At 45.2% G+C, this 19,619-nt stretch overlaps 1 protein-coding gene across 11 annotated transcripts in view; it reads left to right on the forward strand.

Moving 5' to 3' along the window:
* RYR3 (ryanodine receptor 3) overlaps window positions 1-19,619 on the forward strand; it is a 484,412-nt gene that overhangs the window by 371,086 nt on the left and 93,707 nt on the right. For all 11 annotated transcript variants that reach the window (XM_023620680.2, XM_070239375.1, XM_070239401.1 and 8 more), the window contains 9 exons: window positions 2,339-2,508; window positions 4,813-5,033; window positions 8,076-8,166; window positions 9,828-9,968; window positions 11,221-11,384; window positions 13,462-13,540; window positions 17,163-17,252; window positions 18,106-18,252; window positions 18,459-18,521. In XM_023620680.2, the coding sequence (XP_023476448.2) occupies window positions 2,339-2,508; window positions 4,813-5,033; window positions 8,076-8,166; window positions 9,828-9,968; window positions 11,221-11,384; window positions 13,462-13,540; window positions 17,163-17,252; window positions 18,106-18,252; window positions 18,459-18,521 (1,166 nt within the window). The remainder of the gene's footprint in view (window positions 1-2,338; window positions 2,509-4,812; window positions 5,034-8,075; window positions 8,167-9,827; window positions 9,969-11,220; window positions 11,385-13,461; window positions 13,541-17,162; window positions 17,253-18,105; window positions 18,253-18,458; window positions 18,522-19,619) is intronic.

Consider the following 19,619-nt stretch of genomic DNA (forward strand, 5'->3'; position numbering starts at 1 on the left):
CAGCAGTGGAGATCCTGCCAGCCAGTATGCACTCCTGTGGCTGCAGGGTCTTACTGTGGGTACACAGACAGCAGTGGAAGCCAGTGATGGTAGTTGGGATGGCAGCGTGCAGGTGCACAGCTGGAGTGGCTAGCTCTGAGAGCACACATGGCAATGGGGATGAGCCACAAGGATCTAGGCAGCATCTTGCACCGCCATGGAGTCTGGGGCTGGCTGCCAGTGCAGATCCTGGGTTCCAGCTGTTGGTGGGGAGGCTGTGGGGTGAGACTCAGGTGGCTGGGCATCTGTGAACATGAAAACCTGTGGGGCAAAAACCAGTGAAATCTGCTGCGGTTTTGTGGTGGTTGTACTGGCCCTTGGTTTCTTCAGCAGTGAAAGCTTCTGGGTCCTCAGCATAGCAGGTCACTGGGAACCATGGTCATTCCTGCTGCATGGCCGATACTGGTAGCCGCTATCCTTCTTCCTTGTTCCTAGACATCTCAGCTTTGCCAGTCTCTGGGTGTGGTGAAACCAAAGTTGGCCCTTCACAGAGTGCACTAAAAAGCTGGAGAAGCTGTCACTCACCCCACTCTCCCTTCCCTGCAAGGGGAACTATTCCAGCTGAGGAGTTCCTTCTTGGCACTGAGTGTTACTGGCCTGGAAGGTGCGGGCAGAATGAAGCTGTTTTTCCTTCCCTTTCTGTCTGCTTATTCTCAGGGGTTTTGTTCCACGGTGTTGCTGAAGTTTCCTAAGTGGACTCCTGGGCTCTCCCAGAGCTGTTTTTGTTCATGGATAGCTTTGTAATTGGGTTTTTTTGTTTGGTTGTTTGTTTTTAATTATTTTACTGAGGTCACATTGGTTTATAACATTGTGTAAATTTCAGGTGTACATTATTATATTTCAGCTTCTATACAGACTGCATCCTGTTCACCACCAATAGTTTCGTTCCCATCCATCACCATATATATGTGCCCCTTTACCCCTTTTGCCACCCCCCCCTTTCCCTGTGGTAACCACCAATATGTTCTCCTTATCTACATGTATATTTATGTAATTGCTGATCTTAGTGGAAGGACAGAGGCTATGGTCTCCCACTCCCCGATCTTGGTGACATCACTCTTGAATATATCACATTTTTATAACTTCATGAAGATCTTTAAGATTATAAAGCCTCTGAGAAATGTGTGATAAAGAAAATAAATGTTGAACTCACTGTTTCCGAGGCTTTTTGATCACAAAACACTCATTGATATCCCGTAAAAATAATGTTCTTCAGAACACCAAGTGTGTCTGAGAGATTAATTCAGCCTCAGCTGTTCAGATCCAGCTCCGCCTGGTGCTCAGGGGAGGAAAATCAGGCCGCCTCCAATCCCTTCCCTCCTTGCTCTCCAGGAGTGCTGCACTGACACCTGGGCTGAATTATGTTCTGGGCTGAACGCTAAATCTTTGCGACTCTCAGGGTGCCTTATGAAGTGCAGTATTTAAATACGCTCTGACTATAGCTTGATCAGTTAGGGGCTCTCTTTCCTAGTTTGTGGTGTTAACAAGATAGTAAATAGGGCGAAAGCTGTTTCTCTTTTTTATCTTCTTCCAAAATCCTATCTTTATACTCCAAGTCAAGCAATTTTTATTTTCCTCACAGCATTCCCCTACTTCATCTTGGAACCTTTATCTTAAAATATAGTTAGAATTCTTGGATGATCTGATCTAAATTTCACCAAAATCAGCCAATAGCTTCTAAATACTGAAAGAATATGTCCTCGGTTTTGTGCTGTTTATGATGTAATGGCTACAAACATGGCACACTTTTAAATTTCATCTTCCTTGTATTCCCCCTCCCTTTCTTATGTCATCATTCAACAAAGCAATAAACCAAGCCCTCATTCCTGGCATTTGCCCATTTCTGTGCTGTTAATGCTCTCACCTTGGCCGATTTCAAGCTGCCAAAGAGATGTCACTGAGCACAAAGTTGGAAAGAGAATGCACACAGCACACCATTGCATTGTATTTCCCACATACAAATATAACAAATGTAAATCAGCTCAGGAGTATAGTTTATGGTAAAATAATTAGGAAGTGACAAGTTTTAAGTATTTATTACCTTTTTAAATATAATTTACTTAACTGTAAGTTTTAATTTTTAACAATGGGCATGTCCTATAACTGGCTTACAAAATTCCTGAAATTTTTACAATCAGCTCTTCCAAGCCAGTATAAGCTGGCTCCAGCACAATATTGTATTATTTCCAAAATTCCTGTTGCGTGTTTAGGAGAACAAGCCATAGACAGACAAGCTCTGTGTCGCCTCTTGAGACTGGAGATAGAAAAAGGAAAATGACATCCTCTGTGTGTCTTTCAGATGGGTCGGTCAGCGAGCCAGACATGGCTGCCAACTTCTGCCCTGACCACAAGGCACCCATGGTGCTGTTCTTGGACCGCGTTTATGGCATCAAGGATCAAACTTTCCTGCTCCACTTGCTGGAGGTTGGATTTTTACCTGACTTAAGAGCCTCTGCCTCTCTAGACACAGTAAGTGGCTAAAAGAAGCAAAACTATTTTCCCCATCATTTTAAACTAGTAACATTGGATTTAGAAATGAATATTTGCTACCCACTTACTGATGACATATTAGTAGCTTGCTTTAAAGGGTGAGAAAACAGAGGTACCAAGAAACGGAAGATCTTAATTTATTGGGCCAGAGACTTAGATGTACATAAACCTGACCTCAGATGTTCAATCCAGCTCCCTCTATTGCAGAGTTTCTCAACCTTGGCACTGTTTGTTGTGGGAGGCCATCCTGTGCATTGTAAGATGTTTAGCAGCATCCCCGGCTCTACCCACTAGATAGCAGTGGCACCACCCTCCTAACCCCCAAGCAGCATTATAGGCAGGAATACTCTTCCCACTCTCACTCCTTAAGCTACGTGCACTGACCATCAGGAAGGAGAGCCTGAAGCTCAGGGCGTGACAAGGTCAATATAAGAGACGAAGTGCAAATCCAAGTTTGGAAGTCAAGTGTGAGGCAGAGTAATCCAACATCAACAGCCTTCAAGACCAGAGGCCCCAGAGTTAAAGAGCATAGGTGCCAGATGCCCCAAGTCAGGACTAAGCAGAGAGACAGTGCACCAGGAGTCCTGGGTCCAAGGAGCAAGACCAGTTAGATCAACTTGAGTCCAAAAAGGATCTCACCGGTTTAGGGTTGTTTTTAGAGAACCAGAGGCATGTCTTCTAGATCAGTCATGAAGTTTCTCAAAGGCTCCACCTGGTGTCTAACAGAGATAGAAGTCTTCCCTCTGGTAGTGGATGATCAGCCAGCCAATTCCTTAACTGAGATGGATTCCATTTGAATGGGTTACACAGAAACGGATGGGGTTACCCAGAAATAGAAAGCAGTACAAAGTCCATCTGAATAGGCACTCCACCCCCATATGTGGCATGGAGGTAAGAAATGGTATATCCATAATGTGTTAGGGGCATATGATCCTTTTGGATAATTAAAACTATGCTTCCACAGCTACTTTTGGTTTGAGCTTTCCTATAAATTCCTTGATTTAAAAAGTAATAATGTTTTTTAACTTGTGGAACATTCCTAAGGTTCCTGATCAATGCATTTGGTTTTTTTTGTAGATCAAATAAACAGCAGGTGCTATTCTAGCACTTGGTGTTCAAATCACATGCTTGCCTAAGCACCATTTACAGCAAAAGAAGTTTTATATTCAGTTCCTCAGCACATGCATTTTCATGCATTCTCTTTTGAAAACTTTTAAGCCACTGAAATCAAAGCTCTGTCCTTCCTATTTTAACAACTCTGTCTTCTAAAGTGATAAATGTGAAAGATAAGCTGTTTCTTTTGGTATGATTACTGAAGCTTCTAGGAGAAAAACTTTTGATAATTAATAGGAACCCCCAGAGATGTGTATAGTTCAAAGAAAACAGCTTATTAAATCATAAGCTATAGAAAATGTGTTACAAATATAACGTCTGTGATCATCACAGGAAATGATAATATTTAATCTCTGTGGATCTCAAAGCTTCCTTTGAAGTTCTGCACTTTTCCAAGATGGCAGTTAAGCATGTTTTGGCTGTATTTAGTGTCACTAAATGGGCCTTCCTTGAATCCAACTTGTCTAAATGATGAGAGAAAATGTGAGTGAGAATTACAGCAGAGTTTTAGAGAAAGTCCTAGGTTTCTGTTCCTTGTACACTTTTTCCCGTGCAGAGTTAGGTTCCCTTTGGTGACTTCTACCCTCATGTCATTTACCAGATGGCAAATTGCTCACGATGGTTATAAATTAAATGATGGGGGTCAGAGTTTGATTTTCTCTCAGTAAAACTGTCCCCAAACCAGTGAGTTTGAGAGCTTGCTCAGCCTATAACCATTTACTCATCTCAAAATCACAAGAGGACAAATTATGAGTCTCCATAAGGTGAGAAAAGAGAGCTAAAACCAGAATAATCACGTGGTAGCTTGGCAGTCGGACTTTGCAAACATCAGGCATGTTGGGTTAGACTGGACATCAACTGGTTTTAATAAGGGTTTTGAATTTTCCTTTGAAGGGAACGGATGTCTGTGGATCATTTGAAATGAGTTAGGATCAGCCAGCTAGCCTTTGCTTTCCTTCTCTTTATCTTTTCTTTTAACCTGATTTTTTCATTTAAAATGCAAAAGAGAAATAGGTCTGCTGACAAGGTGGAAAGTTGTTCGCTCTGTGGCTGTGAAACACAGATGTGTGTAAGCTTCCCACCCTGCTAGATGGGAGCTCAGTACGCAGGATAAGCTTGGCTCTGGCTTTCCTGGAGAGATTAACCAGCGTCCCAATCCCCTTTCCTTAGATTTCCCTGAGCACCACAGAGGCGGCGCTGGCACTGAACAGGTACCTATGTTCCGCCGTGCTCCCACTCCTCACAAGATGCGCCCCGCTCTTTGCTGGAACAGAACACTACACCTCGCTGATCGATTCCACACTACAGACAATATACAGGCTTTCCAAGGGCCGTTCCCTCACCAAAGCTCAGAGGGACACCATAGAAGAATGTTTGCTTGCCATTTGCAAGTGAGTACCCCTCACATGTTCTTCACGTCTGTGTATGTGTCCATGTTGGCTGCATTTAACTGTATAATCTAAAAATTGGTGCATCTAGTCTGAGGAAGCTTCCAGGACTTTCTTGTACACCAGCCCTCACTGAAACCTCTCCTCATAGGATGTGCTGGGTCCCCCATTTGCCACAAGCTCTTTCTGATCCCCTCTTCCTTGAGGCTCATCTCTCACCATGAGGAAGTCGGGAGGCACAGCTCAGGCTCCAGCCCTGGGGTTGGTGGACCAGGAGATGAGACTGACCTTCAGGCCGGAAGTATTCAGACTAAGAATCAATGTTCTAGTTCCTAAGATAGAGCCAGAAGCAGATTCCCCCCTTCTGAATGAGTGGACCTTTACACAGAGGCCAGATGCTAAAAGTGTGACTCAAGGCAACCCACCTCGATGCCCCACAAGGCCTGGGGCAAAGAAAAGAAGGAAACTCCAGTCCCAGTGGGGAATTAAGGGCAATAGTTTTCACCTCTGCAGATGGGCATCAGATCCAACTGAGGACAAAGGGTAAAGTCACCCCAAGAATTCTTGGATCCTCAGGAAACTATGTCCAGTCTGGTAGGGTCAAAGGAAGAGGGCTCCTCCCATGGCAGGTCTCAGCAGCACATCCAGGACCAGGATCTGCTGTTTCAAGCCAGTGGTTTCCCACCTCAGCTGCACGTTAGAATCACCTGGGGAGCTACTACATGAAGGCCCCAGTGTCCAGGCCACGGCTCAACCCAAAAAATCAAAACCATTGGGGATGGGACCCCGGCCTCTAGCTTTTGTAGCTCCCCAGTTGATTCCAAGATGAAGCCAAGATTGGGAACCACTGCTTTAGGTTGCTCTGAAGACAGGACCAGCAGGCATCACCTTTAGTGGCCAGCTGGGCATGGTCCTGATTCTTGTGGAACAGGTTGTTTCATAATCACACAGGAGATGACTGTGCAGTAGGGGGCTGGGGCTACCTAGGAAGAAGCAGTTGGTCGTTCCTTTTAGAACATCAAGCTGAAAGGCAATCTCACATTTATATTTCAAATGTAACAGTGGTCCTTACATTTAAAATGCTGTATTAAAATTAACTTGTATCCCCTCTTTCTGTCTTCTAAGGCCTCCAGGCTTCAACTACTTTAGGGGACAAGCTGTGTTGTTGCCCAGGGTGTGGAGTGGAGGGTGGGAGAGTGCCTCCACTCGGGCCCTGTAAAGGGGTTTCTCTCTGAGATCCTCTATGAAAATCAGGCCCTGTGCTCTGACACTACTTCATTAATTCCAGTATTTTTATAACTGGCAGAGAATTAAGCTCATTAGGATGTCATGGGTCTTAGAAGAGAGACAAAGCTTGGTAAACACACTTATAGGCCTCAATGAATTCATAGGATAACTAGGGTTTCCATTCTGTCACTTCAAAAGGAAGAGCAATGGTCCCATTACTTGTGTATCTCGGCTTCTCCTTGTCTTCTCAGTGGTGGCTGAGGGAATAAATAATGGGTTTACACAAAAAGAAATCCTTCCTATCAGCATGGATTCTCTAATTGGCTGTAACTCCATCAATAGAACTGCACATCTTATTCTACCTTTTGCTAGATCTGAACTCAGCAGGTATCTTAGGAACCAAACCAACCAAGGGATGCTGTCTCCCAACGTACAATATTCCTAGTCAAAAGGTCATGAGGAAATTGATCTTAGCTGCAAATGTTTTTAAATAATCAGACCTTAGGGAAATTAGAATTTTACATCAAACCAGAAACATAGCTCACAGCCCTAATACTGTATCTTGGGGGCTTCCACACTCTTCCTCTTGGCCCATTTGAGCTCTAGATAGAGCAGACAAATTGATACTTAACTAGATTTTTCATTATTTTTAATGTGAGGAATTAATAGAGATTGATTGCACTCCTTGATTTTATTCAAGTTAGTCAACCTAAGGTGATATTGCTAATTAGCTAAACAATGTGAAAATTTGAGGAATTTTACATCATAATTACTGCCTTCAGAGACAAGGCCATTTACTTGCTGTATATTTTGACTGACTTTTTCACTCCAGGGCTTTTAGCACAAGGGCAGCTCTAGGAAAAGTTGTGAACTGATAAGTCTCGTTGTCCATATCCATTCAGGTCCATTGTCCTTGTAGAGGCCGCCTGGGCTTTCTTTCCTGGCATTCCAACATTTCACTTCATAGTTACGAACTTTGCCTCCATGGCTCCTTAGGCTTCTGTGGAAGGAATTCAAAGGGTCATGAAGTGAATTTGTAGGCCAAATTGTATGTGCATGCATGTGCACTTTTCTCTGGGGAGAATCCAGAGCTTCCACTAAGTTTTTAAAAGGTTTGGCGATCTAAAAATAAAGACTAACTCATGTTGCTTCTCTCTCCTTTCTCTCTCTCAGAATTCACTTGCACCCAATGCCAGGGCCATGAACTCTTTGATAATTTGGTGAATTGTTCTCTAATTAGTGCATTTGCCTTTCAAAGGCAGTCTTTGTTTTTTTTTGAGGACAGAGTTTAACCCAAAGAAGTTATTCCAATAATGAGAATTTCAGGGATCAGATACTAACTCAGAGGGCCTTAATGTTACCTTCAGATCACACCGGTAGGTGGCCTCAGATTCCACCTGTGCAGCTAGTCAACTCTAGGTTGTCCCTTTACAGAGTTCAAGGGGACGACGGTCGGTCCTTAGAGATGACTATAAAATCAGCTGCACCTTCTTTCTGTTATATTCTTTGCACATAATGACTGGTGTAGTGTGTGCACAGACCCTAGAACATCTGGTCACATGATGGTTGGAATTTAACCTTAGGTAGCTCAATTCATTAGCCACACGTCCCTCTTTCTGTATTTTAACTATACTCAGTTTTTAAGGTGTTTTATCATTGACCGTGGTTTACCCAAGATCTTGTGTTTCAGGAACTAATAGTTTTGAGGCTTAGCTCTAATATTTGGTTTTTGCTGGTGTTTCTTTCACTCTTTCTTCCTTTGTTACTTGCTTATTTCTTTCCATTCTATCCTCCTGTTTTTCTCATTCCACATGGCAGCCACTTGAGGCCTTCCATGTTACAGCAACTCCTGCGACGTCTTGTTTTTGACGTGCCTCAACTCAACGAGTACTGCAAAATGCCTCTTAAGGTAAACCTCTCCGTCGTTACAGAAACACAGCCCAGGGCACAGCAAACTGCCTTGTAAAACGTGATGTCTTCACAATTTCAGGAGCAAAATCCATGGGAAGTGGGTTTGACTCCTTCATGTTGAGGGCTGACAAGATACAAACCACAAAATCGAATCCCATCTTGAGTGTCCAGATTGAAGAGAGTAGATCAGCTAGACTCATTGGCTGTTCCGGTTTTCCTTAATGACTTGCCACCGGCTACTTGTTATTTAGCAGAGGTTAGTGAGGGACCTGGATTTTGTGCTTTCCCACCCTAATTAGGTTTTCAGAATGTTTTCAATCTCAAAAAGCCTTGAAGGCTCTGTGATTATTCATCTAAGTGCAGAAACTAAAGCGTCCCTTTTCTATTTCATACTGTTTTGTGCTTTTTTCTTCTTTTGCAACAGATCCTCTCTTTTGTTTTTTACTTTTTTTCTTTTTCTTTATTAAGGAAAAGTAAGGCCACAGAGCCCTCTTCTTTTTTGGTTGCCTCATTCCTATTTTTCTCATAAATGACAAACACTGTATCACTAGCACTGGGTGGGGGGACCCCAGAATCAGCTGCCCCCCCAGGAGGGCAGTGTTTTGATCTTTTACTTCTGAGGCACCTGCCATATTTGCATATTCAAAAGTATCAGCAGTGGCCAGCCACACCTGACGATTCTGCCTGGTGATTTGAACGGAACTTTTCCTTCGTTTCAGAAGTAGTCCAAGCAAGGATCCCAAGAAGCATTTTTCTGGGATAAACAGAATTCCCAGGAGCCTGTAGTTCAATTCTCTTTCTCCATGCCAGGCGGAAAACAGCTTGTATGTTGCCAGAGACCCCACAGCCCTCCACAGGCCCATTCTTCTCTCTAACCCTAACAGTCCTGGTTTTAATCCCCAAAAATGCTTTAGCTGAAAACCACAGTTTTCAGAGTTCAACTTGGCCTTGCTTCCTCAGCAGCCCGGTGCTGTCAGCTGGATTCTGGCTCCCAAAGAGGCATCACTGAGAGCACTCAATAAGCTCACTTTTACCTCTCAGATCAGTGGGATTTTCCTTGGAGGATGTGGATCCCACCTGCTGGGATGGGAACATTGGTGATGTACTTCTCCCCTCTACTGGCCATATGTGGAACTGCTGTAACACGGCAGGGCCATCAGAAGGCTCAGAAGAAAGGCAAGGAAGCCAGGAACAGTAACCAATGTAGAGAAAAATCTTCAGACCCACAGTGTGCATCCCACCATCCTCTCCCCATACCAGCGTTACCCAGGATCTTCCAGATTTATAAGCAAAGGTCTCAGAAGCAATTCTGCCCACCTCTGACGAGCTGAAACAGCACACAGTGACTACTTTCAGAGGGTATCATTTTCTCACTTGGAGTAGAAACAGTTCCTTTCATTTCCTAGTAACTGATAGGGGCACCTTAGGAGGTACCAGAATTAATCAGGCAGATTTAGCTCAGGCTGGAGCTCATTAGCACAAAAGCAGACCGTTCCCAGTGGTGTTTGAGGGCCTCTGTGTAGATAACCCAACTGTTTCAAATGTTGGTTTCACTCTCGTGATGGCTGCTTGCTGTTTTGTTCTCCCCTGCATGTTGTTGCTGCCTGTGGATCTTGTCTACCCCACGCCCCCGCTGCAATGCTGTGCTGAACCTCCCAGCTGCTGACGAATCACTATGAACAGTGCTGGAAGTATTACTGTCTGCCTTCCGGATGGGGGAGCTACGGCCTAGCTGTGGAGGAAGAGCTACACCTGACCGAGAAGCTCTTCTGGGGGATTTTTGACTCCCTCTCCCATAAGGTAATGGGAGTGCTTCCTAAACAAGAGGGAGGCCCTCAATGCCCCAAGCACCTACGAATACTAATAACTAATGTCTATTCAGCGTTTCCCACATCCTAGGAACCGTGCCAAGCACTTCACAAGCATTTTATGTTCATCCTCACCCCAAATCTCTGAAATGGGATCTACTCTAATCCTCATCTTACAGGTGAGGAAAGTCTCAGAGCAGCTGAATACCTTGCCAGACCTCAGAGCTGATACATAGGAGAGCAACTTTCTGAGTAAATTACAGAAACATTTCCTCGATTCAGTCTTGACGATTGACCCCTGCCCACATTCTTTTCCCCCTAACACTGTCTGGCCCCTGTTAGCCAGCCTTTACCAGGTTCAGGCCTAGAGGAGAAGCCGTGACCTCTGCTGTGTTGTTGGGATGTGGGATTATAGACCTTACACCATTCTGGGGGAGTTCTTCACAGCCCCTTGTTTGAGGAGAAGCTTGAGGAAAGCTGAGGGTCTCTGAACCCCAAGCCTTACTGTACTGTCTGATTGAAATTCTGTTCCAATGCTCAGATTTGCCTCCACTCTTCTTAACCCAGTTTTAGAGTTTTGAGGTCGCCGGCTTTAAAGGTAGAAAATGTGTAGGTCTGATTTTCTTACAGAAGCCTGGAGCATGTTTGTAGCTGCATCTATTGTTCACCTGCACTTAGATTTTCTCTACTCCTCTATTCCTGTGGTGTAGAATAAGCAGAGCAAAAACTGTCCCTAACCCCATGTTCTTTGACTGAAATTCCCTCCCAGCCGGGTTCAAGAGAGAGTGGATGTGATATTGAGCAGTCTGCTGCTGATATCAACATATGAGCCACAACAGCTCCTGAGGGGCCTGGCAGAGCTTCCGATGCCCTCTCTAGTCTCAGGTTGGGTCAATTTCTATAACCATCTATGGCAGACAAGTTTGTAGACTTCTGTGGCCTAGCAAGAACCACTTTAACCCTTAGATTTTCTTACAGTTAACTATTTGGGAACTATTGATTTAAACCTCGATATAAGATTTTCAACTTAAAGCAAATGGTAATTGAGGGCTTTACAGATTCACTTCATCCTCCAAGGATACTTTAGTTTCCACCAGGAAGTATTTAAGGGCGTCCGTGTTCCCCATTTTGGTTAACCTGGGCAAAGGCATGCATTTTATTTTTTTCAGCTAATGGGTGAATGGTTCTGCCTGGTGGCCATGGTTCGGTTTCTGTACTAATGTGGTCTTTGTTTTTCCTCACAGAAGTATGACCAAGATCTTTTCCGAATGGCCCTGCCTTGTCTCAGTGCTATAGCTGGGGCCTTGCCACCAGATTATTTAGATACCAGGATCTCAGCCACATTGGAGAAACAGGTCTCCGTGGATGCAGATGGCAACTTTGACCCCAAACCTATCAACACCGTGAAGTGAGTCCAGAATCATCTCTAAACTGGTTCTTATATTTTGCCCAATAGCCAATGTTTCTCTTGCAAAAGGTAGCAAGAAATTTAACTTTCCCTTTCTTTGCTCCTGCCAACACTGTTTATCATTTCCCTTGACACTGCAAGGCACATCAGGCACTGGATTTTGTCCTCAACTTCTGAAGGCTTAATCCATCCATATCTGATTATATACTGTATTATTATATTCTAGGCTTTCTATTTTGAAGAGTGGGATTGGTTTATTTGTTATAAGAGATAGACGCTCTCCACAAATAAATGTCGCCTGAAGCATTGCAAGAACCACCCTGACAAATGATGCAATTAATTTATTAATGAGTTTTTTGACAAAATCTTCAGTCTTTGTGAATTAGGCCTGTACAGTTCTAATAGTGTCGTACATCAAAACAACTCCATAAATAACACTCAGCTGAGCTCCAGCAAGGCCTCAGGGTGTGATGGCAGAACAGCATGGGGTCCTTATTTGAGAGGCCGGACCTGCCCTTTGTCGTGCCAAGGGTTATGGAAACTTTAGAATAACCTACCACCTTTTACTTTCTTCCTCTGATTCTCCAGCACACCTCACTGGTGATGATTAGGCCATGGACAAAATATTGGACAACACGTGCCCAATTTTGGCTTGTGGCAGTTCTGCCCCCGTTATAATTATGTGTCGTGGGTCATACAGTCTTCATGTCCAGGTGCATTTTAAATGAAGAGCTCCAAAACTGCCTATAATGAGCAGGGAGAGCAGGACATCCTATCTGAGCCCCTTGGACTTGTGCTCTGTGATAGTAGTTCTCATATGAGAGGAATAGCCTGTGCCCTTCCTAGGGGCTGTCAGCTTTGATAAAGTATAAAATGTGTCTTTGGGAAAATTAAGTACACGTTCCATCAGATGGAGCCTTGAGCTGAGTGGATGGTGGGAAACAGAATTGAACCTGCTGTAAGGAAGAGGTAAAAGACTGGGGCCAGAGAGAAGGCAGGTGCTGACTTTGGAGAGTGTCACCCTATGAAAATGTAAGTGTGCTGAAGGCTGACAAGTGGTGTGGTAACGTGAACGCTTTTATAAACATTATGAGACAATGCTGTCCTCCAGCACTTGTGTGCTAATGATGAGTGGTTCAGTCTTACTTTGAGAGTTCTGATTTCTTCACGTACACCTCTGACATCAGTATGGCTCTTCAAGTAATGTGAGTAATGGGGACTGACTCTGGCTAACTTAAGCAGAAAAGGACCTTATTGCAGGGATACAGGGTCATTATGAAAACCTAGTAAAAGCCTGACTAACCAGACCTCAGCAGGGACAGGAACCCAGGCAGAGTGACCAAATGGACGATCTCCAGGTGTCCCCATTGGATGAATCACTTGAAGAGTTCGCTGCTCTGGTCTCACCCGATTCAAGATTCAAATTCCAGGGGGAGAGAGAATCTGATTGGCCAAGTCCGGTGCCCATTCCCAATGATACTGTGTGCACTGCGGGAAGACTTGCTCCTCAGAGGAAAGTGGAGGTGCTCTCACCAACAGAAGGGATGAAAGCTGCTGGGCTCATAGAAGCAACAGGTGTCTATCCTACTTCCGTAACTCTGGTGTTTAAACATGAGACACCAAACCCGAAAAGGTAGACAAGCTCTATTTTGTATTATTTGGTCCTCCAGCCACCCAGGTCAGCCATTCCCAGTTTGGAGCTGTGAGAGGACAGGCCAGTGTCTTTGGATGCGGGGATTCTCACTGGCTAACCTGGACAGATCTGGCTCAGGAGCCAAAGTGATTCTTCAGGAGCCAAGGGAACCCAGAGCCACTGGAGGCAGGCTGCCTATGCAGCAGAGCATACAGCAGAGACATCCCTTGATTAGCCAGGGCGAGGTGTGTGTGACCTACTCCTGGATATGCCACACCTTGAGCTCAGGAAGTTCACTGTGTCTGGAGACCAGCTTCAGCTTTGGGGTTAGCTGGTTGATCACATCCAACTGTGACAGCTGACTGTTTGATCTGGCCATCTTTTCAGCACATCTGGCTGAAGTGCTTGGGGAGATTGTAATTTTTTTTTCCCCTCGTTTCGCAGTTTCTCCTTGCCTGAAAAATTGGAATATATCGTCACCAAGTATGCTGAGCATTCACATGATAAATGGGCCTGTGACAAGGTAGGGATTATCATCCAACTGACAATTGTCAGGGGAAAAAAACAGCTCAAGAACATTAAAGGGTCCAATCCTGGAAATCTGCCTGATTTGTCCAAGTGACAGACTCGCCGTGCCAAGAGCATTCATTATTTCTGAGCAGCAATTTCCCAGGGTTGGTGGAGGTCGGAGAAATAGGTGGCAGCAGCTGCTGGTGCTGCTTTTTGTATTTCTCAAGAAAGTGATCGATTCTGGGAGTGTTAACTTCTTAACACTGCATTTCCTGGAGTTTGCCCCAAGCAGGTGCCTGTGCATATTTCACATAAATGCTTAATGCGGGGTGGGAGGCTTTCGTGAAATTTTTTCTTTGAATGTAGCATTGCAAAAGGGAAAATGAAATTGAAAGCCTTGCCCTTGCGTTTGGCCAGGAAGCTGAATTTTATCCTAGGGAGGACCCATGTCTTCCTATGGCAGGCAACGGTAGAACTTCCAGACACTCCTTCATTAATAAGCCTGTCCATCTGGTGTTTAAAATTCCTCGCCACATGAGGTCAGGCTGCTTAATAAGTTTAATTGCTCTGTCAGCCCTTTAATGCTGGCAGGCAAAGTGAGAAGAATGTGCCAAAGCCATCCAGGATTCCTGTGGGCAGCCAGTTAAGGATTGGGGCCGTTGTTTAGCTGCAGTCTACAGCACGTTACAGTGGCTGTCTCCACAGCGAGGCCACAGAAACCACCTCCACACAGTGCACCCTGGGCAGGGGAGACCTTGAACCACTGGCTCAGCCTCTGTGATGTTCTGGGCTCAGCTCTCATTCTTTCATGAGTCCCTATGGGAGCTGATGGTAACCACAATCACTGTAACTACAGAATGGGCTAATACCCCATGATTCTAGAGCAGGGGTTGGCAAACTTTTTCTGAAAAGGGCCGGATAGTAAACATTTTAGGCTTTGTGGGCCAGACAGTCTCGGTTGCAACTACCCATCTCTGCAGTTGTAGCACAAAAGCAGCCTTAGACAACACATAAATAAAAGAGCGTGCCTGTATTCCGTAAAACTTTATTTATAAAAGGTGGTCAGTTGGATTTGGCCCAGGGACTGTGGTTTGCTGACCCCCCTTTCTCCAGAGCATCTTTGTTTTCTCAAGACTCTGTACTTCTGCCCATTTGACTGGCTTATAAGTTAGGGGAAAGGGACGCCTCCATGAATCCGTGGCAATATCCAGTCCCTCCCTAGCGTGTGGATTTTACCTCTCAGTCTCTCTTGAATTTACTTAGAGTTCTTTCTGTCCCCGTTCCCTGGCTTTAATCCAGGCTACTGTCATCTTTTGTCCAGACGATGTGATAACCTCATAACTAGTCTGCCCACATGCACTTTCTCCAGTCTGTTCATGCTGCAGGCAGTTGACAGTTTCCTTGTGCAAATTTGGTCATATTCTACCACTGGTCTCCAGGCCAGCCCCTTCTCCTTACTATTAAGGAAGCTACTAGAAGCTTCCTTAAAGAGATTATTAAATTCCCTTAATAGCTTCTAACTATTTCTAATATAAAGATCAAAATCCTTAATATGGCCTGATAGGCACAGCCAGATCTGGCCTCTGCTACCATCTCTGGCCTCATCTCTCCCTTCACCCTCTGCCCTCCAGCTGCATCCTCTGCTTTTAGTCCCCTGCTCACACACACACAGATGCATACACATGCACAGACACACATGCACACCCTACACAGCCTGAAACCTTCCTCTTGTTTGAGCCAGGCACCCATCTGCACTCGGACACGTGCACACACCATTTACCAACCCATCTTTCAACTATCTGTGCAAATGGTAATTCCTAGGATGCCTCTTTCCATACATTTTCTGTTTCCATACATACAACCATACATTTACTGTTGTGGTATTTGATTAATATCTCTCTCTTCCGCTAGACTGTAAGCTTCACATTTACAAGGAAACACGTTTGCTCACCATTGCCAGGTGGGCATTGATTATCTAACAAGGAAAAGAGTATTTTCCCTTGCCCTCAAGAACCTCACAGGCTTGTGGGAGAAACAAAATGAACCAGCTGTTGTGGTACAGGTTGTTCATTGCAGTGATGGGCGTGAGTGCAGGGTGAGAGCACATAGGAGTCCCTAATCCCATAGTGGGGGTCCAGGGACACTTCGTTGAGCTGGTGACATCTACAGAATGTGATAAAGGATGGGTAGTTGTCCGGACACAGGGAAGCAAGTGCACTGCAGGCCGTGAGAGCAGCAGGTACAGACCCAGGGAAACAAGAGAGAGTTTGGTGGCTTTAGGAAGCAGTAGTTCAATATGGCGGGATCATGGAGGAGAGTATGGGAAGAAGGGCAAGAGATGAGCCTGGAGAGGTCAATAAGGTCTTTGCCACAGCTTTAGAGGCCAGAAAGAGTTTGGATTTTACCATGATGGCAGCTGAAAGTCAGAAAATTTTAAAGCAGGAGAGTGCCCCAATCAGGTCAGTTTTATAAATATCATCTGATAGTTGTATGAAAAGTGGAGTCCATGCAGAGGTGGTGAGACTGGAGGCAGGGAGACTGCTTAGGAAGCTGTTGCAGTGATCCAGGTGAGAGCTAATAGGGGCCTGAACTAAAATCCTGGCAGGGAAGCTAGGGAGAAGCAGATGAATGAATACGTCTCGGAGGTTGAACACATGTGAGAAGGTGCAGAGGAGAAGTGGATGTCAAGGAAGATGCCCATATTTCTGGCTTGGAAAGTGAGTGTAGGCTAGTGCTGTTTGCGGAGATAGGGGGAACCCAAGAGGAAGAGCCGTTTAGAGAAGTAAAAAGCCGGGTTGTGTTCCAGGAATGTTGAGAGGTACCTGTAGAACATCCAAGCAGAGTTTAAATAGGTTTGGAAATGAAGATAGAGGTTTGGGCTGGAAATACTGATTTAAGATTAGTCCATTTGTGGACCCTGGGCCTGGATTAGATCACCCAGGGAGGATGTGCCTCTTGAGAAGGGCCAGAAACTGGAGAAGCATACACATTAACAAGGGAGGAGAGGCAGAGACTGAGAAGGAGCAGCGGGAGGCTATGGGCCATGAGGTTGTGGAAATCAGGGGCTGTTAGTTATCTCTGTATCCACAGTGCCTAGGACAGAGCCTGGCACATACTGTGGTAGGCATTCAACCAATATTTGTTGAATGACTTTTAAAATTCTTAAACTTCTATGACTCTAGGCAACATACATTGCTGTAATTTTGCTGTGTTTGGTGGGCAAGGGGTGCAAACCAAATCAGGCCACTCCACACTGAGGGCAGGTGGTCCAATCCTCACAGGCCTTTTAGCCTTGACCTCTGTCCTTGCCTGTGAACATGACACACCGACCTGAGCAGCATTGTTCCCAGAGTCTTTTGACTCTGAGAGTCTGTCTTAAGTGGGCCTGAAACACAAGTGAGTAAGTGGAGTGGACAGCAACTAAAGCAAGAAGGAATGATAGAGCAGAGTTCAAGATTCAAGGGGCAGAGAACCTGACAGCCTTAAAGGATCAATTAGACATTTTTGAGGGGAATTTCCAAGCTCTGTCACATTCCATTATTCCATTTGTTCAGTGAAAATAGAAGCAGGGATTTGGGTCACACAGCAGGGCTCTTTGGGTGCCAAAGATATTTGAACTGAGAACATTTCTACAGAGTCAGAATGGATGGAAATATGGAATTTCCCTGGATGAAAATGTGAAGACACATCCGTTGATAAGGCCTTTCAAGACGTTAACGGAGAAGGTAAGGCGTGGGCCTCTAGTAACACTGAGTGACCTTGCTGACTTTCCTTCCTTGGGAACTGTGTCAGATGGTCAGAGGAGTTCAGGACAGTCACCCTCCAGTTCCTTAGAGACTTTCTGGGACTAGGTAACTCCTCAGGAGCATGCAAGTAGCAATAGCCCCAGGACCAGGTTCCAAGAGCCCAGCCTCACCTTCTGTTCTTTGGCTTTGAGAGCCCATTGGAGAAAGCCCATTATCTAATCATGGAAGATAAATGGAATAGAGTAGAAAGTCCCCAAGAAAATATGGACAGGTCTCTTGGGTTTTTTTAATTAAGAAATTTGGTTCAACTCAGCTCTGAATTCCAATCTTGCAATCAGTAAGAGCTGTATGTAAGCTTTAGCCCTAGTACCACACATAAAGGATAGCATGGGTATTTTTGGGTGCATGTTGACCATCTATAAAATTGTGCATGTCTCTAAAGAAAATTCTAGATCTAAGAAATTCCATGTCCCAAGCTGGAAGGAGAGTTTTGTGCAGATGCATTTTGATAATGTTCCATCTTAAACAGCTACAAGAACATGAGGAGTCCCTGTCCTGTTCTTGCCCCTCTGTATCCACAAACCTTGGATAATGTCTGGTACGTCCCCTCCAAAGGATGGACACTGTAGGGTCTCATACTTAACGTCAGAAAGACTGATTATGGGTTTCCAGTGAGATGCAGCAGAAGATATTTTGCCATAGTAATACTAGAGGAGGCGGGAGCCAATTAGCGCCCTTATCCACTGGTGGGGTCCAAGTTCTGCTGGGAGACAGGCCAGTCAGAGTGCTAGAGTGTGCTCTGCAAAGCTCTTGTGCTCACATTTTCTTCCAGGAGAAGGAAATTTATCGCTGGCCTGCCAGAGAGTCCCTGAAAACCATGCTGGCTGTGGGCTGGACCATAGAGAGGACCAAAGAAGGAGAAGCCCTAGTTCAACAGCGGGAAAACGAGAAGCTTCGCAGCGTGTCCCAGGCCAGCCAGGTATGACGTCACGCCCAGAGGCCAACACTGAGCCAGTAGAGCCCAAGGAGAAGCTGGGAAAGCTCTGCCTGGGGTGTCAGAGGCAAGAACCACCAACGACGAGCCTGGTATCTTTCGGGACACATCTTTGGCAGCTGAAGCAGGGGATGCTGGTAAGGATAAGGAAGATAAAGGCAAACCCAGTGATTCTGCCTCTGCTTTCCCAGGGCAACAGCTACAGTCCTGCTCCCCTGGACCTATCCAACGTCGTGCTCTCCAGAGAGCTCCAGGTCAGTGCTGATGCTTTTAGAACGGCGTTGCTTGCTTTCTAAAACCCCTCAAGGGCAGGACATATTACCCTCCAAAGAGTTAAAAAAAAGAAAGGGGGGGAGCGGGGAAGGGAAGAAGGCCTAGAACATATTACCACTAAAATATCAAAATTGAAGAGGTTCACGCTGTACAGAGACCACAGGGAAAGGCTCAGCAGAATTAGCCAATCATCTAAGAAGGCAAGGCTTCACTCTACTTCCGGGGACATCATAACAGGCCATGACCTGATCAAAGGAAGAACAAACAGCAAATTACTGTAGTAAAACCCAACACAGACTAATAACAGCTGGAGAAATAACTAGTAACAAAGTTAGTCCCAGCTAGGAGGAAATCTATGAAACAACTCCTGGGTGGGGGTGCTTGCCAGGTCCCGGGAAGTCCCCCCACCTGTAAGGACATGTGCATATCCCACAGTGAATTCACTCGCATTGCCCATGATGGTGCCAACAAGCAGTCACTGCAGGATTTAGGGACGTACAACCAAGAGGGTGGAATCAAAAGCCGTGAGCTACCTCCTCCCCATTCTCCCTCCTGCACATTGGTGGCCATGGCTGGCCCAAGCCTGGGGCAGTTCCTCTTTGAAGAGTCCATCAGACCAGCCCATAATCCACCCTGCATTTCAGGGCACTGTTTTATGAGCCTTATAAAGATGAATTCTATTTGAGAAATCTTATTTACAGCACTTTTCTCCAACATGTGATTATTCTTCATTTGCTAGGCTAAAGGCTTTCAGGGATTCTAGATTTTTGCTGAACCCCCACTTCCACCTCCCTGTCTCAGGTCAGGAATAAGATATGGAACTCGGGTGACAAATGAGGTGCCGCCAGAATGCAGTTTCAAATGGAAATGTGTGTTTCTCATAAATGCATCAAGCTGCCAGAATAATAAGTTACAAGGGAAGGACAGAATTAGAAATTGTTTTCTGTGTGTATGGAAAGATATCAAACTAATGAGGTACATAAGCACAGACTAATTAATGATGGGAGACCCTCTGCCATGAGCCCTTAGCATGTGGTGGTGTTCCGTTCCCAAGGCAGCCCGAAATAGCCTGGCAGACG

The sequence above is a fragment of the Equus caballus genome, chromosome 1, assembly GCF_041296265.1.
Source record: "Equus caballus isolate H_3958 breed thoroughbred chromosome 1, TB-T2T, whole genome shotgun sequence".
Taxonomy (NCBI): Eukaryota; Metazoa; Chordata; class Mammalia; order Perissodactyla; family Equidae; genus Equus; species Equus caballus.